At 40.2% G+C, this 12077-nt stretch overlaps 1 protein-coding gene across 2 annotated transcripts; it reads left to right on the plus strand.

Moving 5' to 3' along the window:
* Positions 1–54: 54 nt before the first annotated feature.
* nfkbid (nuclear factor of kappa light polypeptide gene enhancer in B-cells inhibitor, delta) lies at positions 55–7682 on the plus strand. Of its 2 annotated transcripts, none has more exons than XM_071516144.1 (12): positions 55–184; positions 3198–3307; positions 3397–3430; positions 3559–3746; positions 4530–4711; positions 5499–5604; positions 5740–5886; positions 5990–6041; positions 6240–6397; positions 6963–7079; positions 7197–7361; positions 7482–7682. In XM_071516144.1, exons 1-12 carry the CDS (start codon positions 169–171, stop codon positions 7542–7544), a joined length of 1338 nt encoding a protein of 445 aa, XP_071372245.1. In that variant the 5' UTR covers positions 55–168; the 3' UTR covers positions 7545–7682. The 2 variants fall into 2 exon arrangements, with proteins under 2 accessions (XP_071372245.1, XP_071372246.1); XM_071516145.1 differs by having other exon boundaries at positions 3400–3430.
* Positions 7683–12077: the final 4395 nt, after the last annotated feature.

A 12077-nucleotide genomic window follows, 5' to 3' on the forward strand; every position in this document is an offset into this window, starting at 1 on the left:
GTATACAAGCTGCAGCCGTGACACAACAAGCCACTTGAACATCACCGCGGGGAACACCGGAGATCCTTCCTGCACTGTAAATTACACTGTACAGTCAATCCCGTTTTGAACAGACTGGTGATCACGCGGACAACCTGTTGAGGGTTTCAAAGCAAAACCGTTTCTGATATGCCCTGGGAGAAATGTGAGTATGGATATGGTGCTGATTTATTACGTATAACAGGATTGAAGTTATAGATTTCCTTGTTAACGGTATAGAGAGTAGCGTAATATTCCTCAATGGTGTGATTATGATATGATGACAAACTGATTGATGAGGCTACTGCATTTCTGGACATCATATTATGACACATTATTACATCATTCATCTTGTTCTCAGCACTCAATCAATGGGTGCTAAGGTCTAATATATACTGTATATGCTAAGGTCTAATATATATATGCTAAGGTCTAATATATATATGTATATTTAAAGGGCCATTACACATATAAATATGTACATATAAATATGTAATTTATTAGCCTAATACTGGTCCCAAACCCCTAAACATTACAGTTTGATTTTGTTTGAAACTGGTTGAGAGTTAATGGGTTCGATAAGGACTTTGGATCCTGAAGCTGAATGAAACCTAATTGGTAAAAAAAAGAAAAAGAAAGAAAGTGAGGATTGGAATACGGTTACTGTTGAGAAAAGCTGTTGTAGGCCTAGGCTATTGTCTTATATTCGTGTCTACTTTTTTATTTTAAAGATTTCAAATCATCACTCAAAACAACATGATCCGTCACTGAACTAAGCACTTTAAGGGTAATATGAGTTAGTTTTGTTTGGGTGTAGCCCATGTTCATGTGATGTCTCTGGGGGTTTAATGACGCTGTGCCTCGGGTGAATCCAGGAGTCCGGACGGCTCTTGGGGAAACCCTGATGCCCCCCCGCCCAGCTCGCTGTTTTCAGTTCCCGTTTTGATACAAGAGACGAGCAGTACGTAACGTGGAAAACCTGACGTTTAACAACAGCCTACTAGCTGTATCGTGTGGGATATTACACATCAGACACGACTTTGTGTGCTCAGTCAGACGGAATATCGACTGTTTTGACACGGGCCTAAAAACTATTATCATTTCGTCGCGTTTCTGCTGAACGAGGCCGCGTCACTCAAATTGAGGAAATTGGCCCCGCGCTGCTTTTCTCTCTCAGCTCGGAGCCAAAAGGCGAGGAGAAAGGTCTTCGGAATCCCCACCTCCCACGCACATGAGTCAGTGTCCAGGGGTTTCCACAACCCCTATTTGAATATAGCACATTAGAAAGAGTGGCCCAAAGCAGTGTGGGGGCATTTCGTGTCAACCCATCATTTATACGTGGGCTAGGCTGCCCTCTTAATCTGTGATGGTTTAGACAAGCAGTTTTTCCTTATCTGTACTTTCTCTCAACGGATGTGTCAGACCAGAAGCCAGAGAACTGAATGATCTAGATATAGGCTTGATGCCAATCATCAAACTGCAATTTACTCAGCTATTGTTTAATATAGAATTGGCTCCTAATATAGATACGCCAAATATAGTAGGGCTAGTTACATAACATTACATCATCAACCAACATACCAAATGCCAAATGTGAAATTCTATTGTAAAGATCAAATGAGTCAAATTCAGGGTTGAGTAACTTACAGTATAGTAACACCTTGCAAATTTGAAAGTGAAACTATGTACCACTGAGTGATGTCAACATTCTGATAAAGTGACCTTTATGTTGTGGTGGGTCACATCATACTCAGCAGCACAAGGGCTTATTGTTAAGGGCAGGTTTCCATCCCAAGGTAACATCATTATAGTAGAGAGAAGACATGACTAACCGACAGAAATCTAACCTTCACCCCTAATCGGTGGACTCATTATTCTCTCCCTTTATGCATCACTGGGTACATTTGCATGAGTATATTTTTGTGGAGGTGCACCTGCTTTTCATTTGCTACAGTGGATAGAGCTGTCTGGTGCAGCGTACCATTGCTTGGAAGGTATTCCCTCTGTCAGTCTTCAAAAGTGTCACGCTATAAACTGAGAAATGACAGAGGGAGATGTCACTCTCTGTCTTCTTCTGCTTTGTCTCTGTGTGGGTTTGGTAGAGCGCACAAGGCAGTTGCACATGTGTTGAGGTGACGCGCCTGTGACACACACCAAAGGCAGGAAGATGTGGTTTGCGTTGAGCGTAACGGAGCGAGACAGGAAGATGTCATAGAAAATAAGTAGTGGCAATCCCATGCAAAGGTTTCTGGTGAATCTCTCTGGGTAACATGGCCACACAATCTCAGACTGTTCCTAATGGAGGAGGTTCCTCAGAGTGTTATCTTTGTGTACTGGTTCCACATACAGGGTGGAAATATCACTTTATCTTTCACGTGTGGGGTGAAGTCTTTGAGGAAACAACCTGTCTGGTCACATCATGTCAACTGGAAACATCAGAGAATTCTGTTTTGTAATATTTTTTTTCCTATTTTCTTGTTTCCTGTACCTGCTTAATGGAAATGCTATTTTTGTGAAACAGTAGGGGAAAACATACTCATGATATCATAGACTTGATACTGATATATGTCCCAAGCAAAGCAGAAAAATGCCATCATGGTGAAACTGAGGAGGCATCATCATCACCCAAGTGATAACAATTGTAGCAATTTTATCATCTTACTCCTATGATATAGGCCTATGTCATGACTTAAAATGGATAATCCAAGTCTATAACATAATTTATATTTGTTACTTCTATGGTCTTGAACAACTCAGTCTACATTTGTGACTGACTTAAACTAGCCTCTGCTAAACCTAAAAACAATAAAGCCAAGCCTCTCTTGAGACTTGAATACTGGAGCTGCTCCACTGACAGTGAATAAGAGACTAGACATTATCTATCATCCAGATTTCTGTGGTGATCTGGGCATATTTTGTGGCTCATAATTACATGAAAAGAGAACTCACTTGGAAGTGAAAGCTCAAAGTCTGTCTCCATGTCACTGGAGGGTTTTGTCTTTAAATAACACAGATTACTTGGTTTAGTGATTGATCATGTTCTGACGGCAATAACATGAATAGTTTTTGTCTTAATATGTGGAAATGAAATCCATCTCAGATTTCCATCACATGTAGTGACCAAAACTTATCTCTACAAATCATGTTGGAGTCATTCTGGCTTAATGTTGCTTCCACAGCGCAAAAGGAGAAGCCGTGTTACACTCTGCCCACAGTGAAGAAACTCTTGGAGCAGAAGAGAAAGCGTGAGACGTCCAGAACAAGTCCTGTCCCTCCCACCACTGTTCCAGTAAGGCACCACACAGAGGGGGGCTCTGCATCACCACAGAGATTTATATGGGCATGTTTGCTTATGATTCACCCATTTTTTTCTCCTAGCAGGTGTCAACACCAGAACCATCTATCTGTACAGGTGAGAGCTGGATAAAACACTTTCATGAACTCACCAATCTTGATCATAATGTTGATGATGTAAAAATGTAATAATGGTCATAGATCAAGTCACTGATGAGGAATACCAGTCGCTCCTTTCTGTTCCAGGTGCATCGAGCAGCTACTCGGACATGGCAGTAGGCTATGAGCATTGGACGCCGGCACCGGAGTCTACTCTCAATTACTACTCCTCTTCCCAAGACGTCAGCTATGCTGCAAACTACAGCCTCCCAGTGGGGCCTGTATACAGCACACAGCAGCAGATGCAGGGATTTGATACAATGTCTCAGACATATGTAAGAGATACTTCTTATTTGCAAAGACTATATGCTGTAGCAATCAGGCACCACACTCTACCATTTTAAAGATGCGCTCAGCTTTTCAAGTAACTTTACTGTATTTTTCAACACTGGCTCAAATTCAGCCATCTACAGCAAAAAGTAGGCCATCACAAACTGTGTATCGTTACAGAGAAATGTTTTGTGCCAAATGGAGCCATTCCTGATTGGCAGGTTGGGTAGATTTTGATTTTGCTCTTAATAGTGAATCAGATTGTTGTTTGAGATGATGGCCTGACACAGAGGCAAGAATAGACAAGGGAGGGAAGAATGAAAAAGAACTGGAGACCATTAGTGAAAAGTAGCCGAGCTAATGCTATGTTTTCATCTTTAGCATGGTGGGAACATTTTGAGCACATTAACTTGGAATTATTTTTTACACATATTTAGTGTTTTGGTTATCTGGTGATGTAGCTTTTAAAAAGTGCATGTGCATGCAATGCTGTCAAACAACTCATTTGTGGGCCAATCAAATGTTGCTGCTGTATGTGCTGTGAACAAACTGTGTTTGATTGAAATGATACAGGCTTTCACAAACTACAGATAACTATGGATGTTAGATCTTAAATGCAAATACACTTGGGAATTTGATAATGTTTACATTATATGATAAAAGAATCTACATCTGCAGAAGTTCCCTACTGGATATTTAAGTGTGGAACCATATACTGATATTTATCTTGACTATTTATCTCTGTTTGTCAAAAAGCCTTCAGTTTTGTCCTACTTTCTTTTGAGCAGGAATGCCCTGTGACAGTGTCAAGTCCTGGTCTGTCATCATCCTGGTCATTTCTTGGCCCCAGTCAGAACCCACAGCTAAGTTTTGGTTCTCAGCTGGACGCCACCAAGCTGGAGGAGGCCAGGATGTTGCTCAGAGGGATGGACTACAGCAGAACCACCGGCCAGGACGAGGATGGAGACACGTGAGTGCTTGTTATGTGTGTGTGTTGTGTGTTTAGGTATGTGTGTGTGTGTGCTTGTGAGCACCAAGAAAAAGAGCACATACACAAATTTTCATGGGCATATATTGACATAAATGACTTACTTAACTTCTGATTTCTTCTTTAAAATTGTGGATGCCACATTACAAAGATGTTTCTCACTTTTTGCTCACTACCAAAAGTCCATACTGCAAGAGAGACTAGTAAATTAATAAATATGCATTGTATATACAGTATGTATTGTATACACACCACAAACACACACACACACACACACACACACACACACACACACTATTTAGTTCAGTATTTAGTCATCTTAGCACACAAATATTATGCTGTTTATGCAGCATAATATTTTGTGTAAATAGTAGTCAAAATGATATGCTCCATCTTGCTGGATTCATTTAATCACCATTTAAACCATTTAAACACCAGTGCTGGCATTAGTGTGTGTGTGTGTGTGTGTGTGTGTGTGTGTGTGTGTTTGTTTACTTATTTAAGAGTTTTCCTGTGTTTTTGGTAGTGAGCTAAATGTGAGAGCCATGTGTGCAATCTGGCAATCCTAGTAAGATTTCAAAGAAAAAGTGAGAGGATGAGTCAGCCAGTTATATCTGTATGACTAGAAACTTAGATGACAAACTATGATAACATGGAAAGATAACTTTCACTAAGAAGGGAGTATTGTAAAATTGGTCATGGGGATTTACACTATTTTCAACCCTAAGTATCATCTAAAAGCAATTTGTCATGTGTTTTGTTTTGTCAGCATCCTGCACATCTACACTGCCAAGGGGCTCAGGGAGTGTGCCTTCGCTGCTGCAGAGAGGCTGAGCGATTTAGGGAGGCTCGATGCCAAAGAACACAAGGGCAAGGTACAGACACAAAGACACAAAGCGCTTGAATTGCTCTTTTGCTTTCTATGGCACAAGTATTTTGTGACAAATACAAACAGAATACTATAATTTCTTTCTAAATAAAGTTGTGTAATCAATGTGCTTGTGCACCAGACTGCTTTGCTGGTGGCGGTGACAGCAAACCAGCCAGAGATCGTCCAGGATCTACTGTCATTTGGAACAGACATCAATGCTTGTGATGTCAAAGGTCAAACTGCCCTTCATCTGGCTGCAAACTATGGCTTCCCTGGGGTTCTGCAGGTAAAGCAGCATTCAGGTTGAATTACTTCAGCATGTTTTCCACAGCGGGTCAAAAAGAGATGGTAGCACTGATCAGACCCAAACTGTAAATTTGTCTTTGTAGGTTATTCTATCTAGCGGACCTGCAGTGAACCTGGAAGCCCGCAACTTTGAAGGTAATTTTATGTCATACCAATTGCAATAACTGTGGGAATAAAGTATTAACCATGTAGAGAGATGGTGTTAGAATGTTTTTAAAGTATGATTTGGACATTATTTTGTGTAAAGCCTTGCAATACTTCACATCAATACAAGCATTATTACATTATTATTAATTAACATGCGGCATGGTGTCTGCTCCTTCCTTGCCACAGGCATGACTCCTCTGCACTGTGCAGCCATTTCCCACAGTGCCACCATGAAGGCTCTGTCTGCCAGTGGGCAGGGAGATGTTAGCCTTCAGGCCAAGGCTGCGGAGAAGCTGTCCTGTCTGCAGATGCTGCTCAGTGCAGGGGCGTCCCTGCTCAGCCAGGTACAGTACAGCTCTCCCACTGCTGAATGTCTGCTGCTTTGACAGGAGCAGTTTTAGGATGAGGGGTAGGTCTGGATCCACTGGTGTGTCAAAGGTAGTTCAGAGGAGGTTGCTGTTACTATGTGCTAGTTATCGTAAGTACAGTTAATTGGTAAAGAGAGAAAAGTGTCATTGCTATTGTAGAAACTGGTGGCAGATTAGCCTTCACAAGGGTGAGCAAGAGGCCAACTAGCAACTGGTAGGTCACTGGTTCAACCAACATGATGGAAGCCCCCGAGCAAGGCATTGAAATCTAATCTGTTAACCCTCACCTTTCATCAAATAGATAAAGAAATAGATATGGGAAGCTTTGTGTGTGCATCTGTGTTTGGAAATGGAAAATTAGCTATCTCTGTCTTCTAAAGACAGTTTGGGAATGAAAATGAATCCTTTTGTCAGTGGTGCTGTCAGTTAGTGAGCCATTTTCCTGCTACTCTCTCTTCTTGTTTCCCTTTGACTCCTATTTGCCTCCCTCTGGGTTATCGTGGTTTCGTAGTGTTTTCATTAACATGGGCTCCAATTCCAGGAAATCAAAAGTAACAAGACTGTCCTGCACCTGGCTGTCAAGGAGGGGAACATTGATCTGGTTCGTGATCTGCTGAGGATTCCTCTGCCAAACATGAAAGATTTTGTCAACATGAAGGTGAGTCCCACGAGGGCATGAAAGTCAAAACTGGATTTTACTGTATGTTCATGTCCGTGTTTTTGTGTATTTGTGGATGCAAATAGAGTAGGTCATGTTTTCTCGTCTCCCATACAGGCTCACGGTCACACAGCCTTACACATGGCAGCTGGTCTCCATGGTAGTTTCCACCAGGAAGACATCCTGCGGCTGCTGCTGAGCAAAGGGGCCGACCCCAGTATCCGCAACCTGGAGAATGACCAGCCCGCCCACCTCCTGCAGAGTGGCCACCGTGGAGAGCAGGTGAGCTGCCAATCAGTCTAACAGCCAATCATGTCAGGTCAGCAGGGTCTAGTTTAACTTGCAGGATCCTTCAGGAGCTATTTGTTCACAATGTCTTGCTTGTTGTCTTTTCATCTCTAGCTCAAGCTCATCCTGAAGAAACGAAGTGCTTCGACTCGTCGACGCGTACAGGACCAAGAGTGATTTCAATCACTCATAGTCCCGTGTGTTCCACTGCCTCTGGGAGGAAATGAGTCTAAATGCTGTCTATTGTTCCTCTGATGAGGAGGGGATTGAGGTTTTAGGGAGTCTCTGGCCTGTATATTGTCACAGCATTTTATTTTTAACAACTAGTTTGACAATTCATATTGAAATGATGAAATGATGCTTTAGTCCTTAAAGCCTGGATTACCTGTAATTAAGTGCTGGCAAAATAGGACTTTATTTTACTGTCCTACTTGCAGGTTATCAAGTGTCCATCTGCAATTGAAGAGTTTCATTCCAAAATTAGATATTCGCCATCAACCCTTGCTCACAAAACAGTCATGTTTTTGAGGATAGATTTGCATGCGTTTCTGCAATGTTGACTGATGTTCAAGAAGCACATTGCCAAAAATGAAACTCTTCAATTTAATAGGAATTAGAGTCACAAGTTACCTTGTCAGACTTGCACGGGTGGACTAACCACAATGGAAAAAATTTAAAGGTTTATGTGCTGTGGAAGGTGTTGTAATATTCATTTTCCTAGTAGGTCACACTCCCAGTCTCAAGTTGATTTCTATGAAATCATTAACATGACTTCAGGGACAGTCTCTCTGAAACCCCTCTCAATCCCTTGTCAAAACTCCCCATCATGAGAAGTAATCATATTGGTTCATTGAATGATGGTCACGATTTCAATCAACATGTGTGCTTATATTAAGAATGCATGTCTGTAAACTCTTATATTCTATCATATAACTTAACTTTTCTTTCTGTATGCATCATACTTGTGTATGTAACAGACAATAGAATGCTATTATCCTCTATGGACCAATTTACTTTGTGGAAAGAGAAACTTCATTTTACTATGTAAACCTATTATGTATTTGGAACCATTGTTGTATGACAAAGAATGTGTTTTCTTATCAGAGAGAAATTACTTGTGACAAATTATCTGACTAATCACACATTTCAGTCATGAGTCATGAATAAAAGTACCACAGTGTGAATTCAAAGTTCCATCTGATTGTTTTGATGTTCACAGTGCCCTTTGAAATATAGTCACATTGACATTTTATTGCAGAAATTAGCAAGATGGAAAATAGACTCACTAGAAAACATCTTTGGTAATTATTTGCAACAATCACATAGTAGTATTTACATTTCAAGCCTGATTTCCCCTGACCTTTGGTGACATTATAGGAAGCCTTAGTCACAGGTGGAATAAGATGTCTGTTTTGTTTTGACATCATTGTAACATGAGGGGTGAATGAGGTTCACTTGTGTCATTTTATGATAGTGTCATACTGGTGCCCAGCCCACATGGACTTACAAGACAGTGAATCAAAGTGATCAAACAAAAGGTACAATGCTGAAAACATTGTCTATCTACAATTCACTTTCAAATTACATTACAAACAATGGATTTCAGTATTGTAGTATCCAATATCTAAGTCTGACCTCAAAGTAAATAAGGATTCCTTCCTTCTTCCCCACGCCTAGATATAGATATATTGGGCAGTGTCAAGTGTTGCTATTAGACTGTTGAGAATACTTGGACCGCACATGGAAAACATAGGTAACAATTCATTATGATTGTTACTCAATTTTCGCCTTCATAAAATGGAGGGTGTGCATGAGCCTCTTTTTTTAGTTTATGAATTGGACTAAAGTCTAGCACTAGCGTTATATTTTCTCATTTAACTGCCTCTGATTTCTGCATTGCACTCCAACACCAAGCACAAGCTGCTTTCAAACAACATGATCTAATTAACAAATTAATATTAAAAACATTTTGAAACAATGACATGAAAATCTCTTTGGGTAGACATGATTTTTTTAATTGCAGCAGTGGACTCATTGGTTAGACTGTACAGATAACGATTCTATTTTTTTTGGTTATACCTTTTGTTAGAGTCAGGCCTTGTAACTTAGATGAAAACAGCTTAAAAATAGAAGAAATTGAATAATAAAATCCAAAATCAAACTATAATTACATACATACATTTCATCCATTAGACTGGATTTCAAAGCACTTTTAATATGTATTACATAAAATAATTTTGTACCCAAATTTCCATCAAGATATTATGCTTGATCATTCAAGTTTAATTTGGTATAACCTTCTACTGGTTTCTTTACTATACTGACATGCTAATTCTAAATCTGTTGAAAGAGGAAATCTAAAAAACAAACAAACAGAGAAATTGACAGCAACTGAATAATAAACAGAGGGAAAAGACAAGAGCTACAACTGATCAGTGCATGCAGTTCATTGTTGAAACCTGAAGATTTTATTGGCTCATTGTTGCATTACAAAGTTGTGGGCTTCTAAAATGTGCAGTAAGTAGTATGCAACTCTATTATTAATTATGTATTCATGCAGTCATTTTTATTGTTTAGGAGTAAAATATGAGGGAGAGAGAGAACAGTTGTTGAACTGGTTTGATCAAAAGTACCCTGTCCAATGTCATGATTGAGTTTCACACAGCATTTGCCATAGGCCATATAATTTTTTGCTTCTGGTCTTGGGGGTGAAAGTGAATGCAGCTGAAACTTGGCCAGCACTAAAGGCCATTTCCTCCCTTGTATTTAAATTTGAAGCACCAACAATGTCAATGGCAAAATTCGCAGACAGTTGCATCCTAGTGCAAGTTGAATGAAATGTATTTTAGTCTTGGACAGGTTTTTGTCTTTGTTTGCGAAATCAGCCCCAACTGTCACAAAGACAATTACCAGTCTATTGATAGATAGTTGATGTTTAGCACATGTTAGACTTTCTGATGGACTCAGTTGTAGACTCAAAAACACTGGTTAGGATGTGTTGGAAATCCATGTTCACTGATCTCCCAGCTGGCACCTGTATATCAGCCATATGGCCATAAACGACTGATGGTTGTGACGAGATGGTCTCTGTGTGTGTGTGTGTGTGTGTGTGTGTGTGTGTGTGTGTGTGTGTGGGTGTGGGTGTGTGTATTCGCTGGCATGGATCCCATGATGAATTCTCTCTCTCTCTTTCAAGCAGTATTTCCTATACAGTTTGTGGAGGTACTGTAAAAGAAAGCAAACCAGACAGAGTTACACAGACAAACACATTACAATCGCAATCAAACACACATCTCCCACTGAACAATCTTACGTTGATTAGATGTTTAAAACACACCTAAATGGCCCATAGCCGTCTAGGCGACGTTGAAATCATATCTTTTGCTCAGTGGGCTCCCTCTACAGTTCCCTCCAGCAAAATGATCTTACCTTCTGTCTTTGGAATTTGGGTGCCAGATGAACTGGAGCTGCAAATGGGAAGAAGAGAAGAAAGCAGTAAAAATGTATCACTTATCAGTTCACCAAGTGCAAGAAAAGAAGACAGTGCAGTTTGAAAACTGTGGCCACAACTTCGGTTGTACACAGGGAATTGCATTTGATCAAGTGGATCTAATCCATTATCTGGATTACATAGATCCAGGTACCAAAATAGTTGAAGCCACAGAGTTCTGAGGTGATTGAGGTTTAACTACAGACCAAATGCAGATTTTTCAGCTTGTCCTGTTGAAACAGCAGCTTGTTGTCTCTGAGTTGCCATACAAGCGGCATGCCATCAGCTAACAATATAGTGACACCGCCCACTCACTACCAACACATTCATGAGGATACCTCAATACAGACTAAATAAAATGTGATTTTCAAGACCATATAGGGAGACAAATAATTATCTCAGATGTATTTCTGTCAGATAATATACTGGTTACGCTCTTGAGTGTGTTGGAAGTGTGTTTGGGTTGTGTATGGAGAACAGGGAAGGGGCATTTGGAGAGAAGCATCCAAGGCAGGGATAGGAGGGTTGTGGGTACTGAGGAACATTGTGTTTTAGTCATAGAAGAAATATTGAAAAATCCTTTTCCACACTGGTGTCCTCCTCAAACGTCAAATTCATACAGCATGCACAGGCCGATCATCCACCAAGCCTTGCGCAAACTCTTACTTGGATGAGGATTTTACACATTTTGTGAATTTTTTACCTGTTTAAGGAATGATAAATTACATAAGTTACATAGGTAAAGAAATTAATGTATAAGTGATGTAGCCTATGTATACACTGGATATGTGAGAGAGAGAAAAAACGAGTCTAAACTTACTCAGGGCTATTAAAATGCCAGAGACAAACATGATTATAGCAAGGACGACTCCTGTGGTCCGCAATGTCTCATAATCTGTAAGGGCCACAACAGCATGGAACTTATACATGGTCAAACAGACCCATCAAACTTTGACATGGACTTAAAACATACAGTAGTAAATAAAAAATGACGTAATATCAGACATAATGCAAAATAACCATACAATAACAATTATTATGTCCTGAAATCAATTCAGAGTGTAAATCTTACCATAGTCAAAGTCACTTTGGTCTGGAAACATCGCTTCTGCAAAGAAAGACTCTCATTAGTAATAGGCTCTTTAATGAGACCCTTTAATGTGCGTGTCTGTCGGGTTCAGCACCATGGACAGCAAGCCTCGCTGCTGTCCAGCAGAACT

This window comes from Centroberyx affinis, unplaced genomic scaffold (assembly GCF_046629955.1).
Source record: "Centroberyx affinis isolate AG114_WGS23_722 - 3 ecotype Tasmania unplaced genomic scaffold, CSIRO-AGI_Caff_v1 ptg000392l_1, whole genome shotgun sequence".
In the NCBI taxonomy this organism is placed as follows: Eukaryota; Metazoa; Chordata; class Actinopteri; order Beryciformes; family Berycidae; genus Centroberyx; species Centroberyx affinis.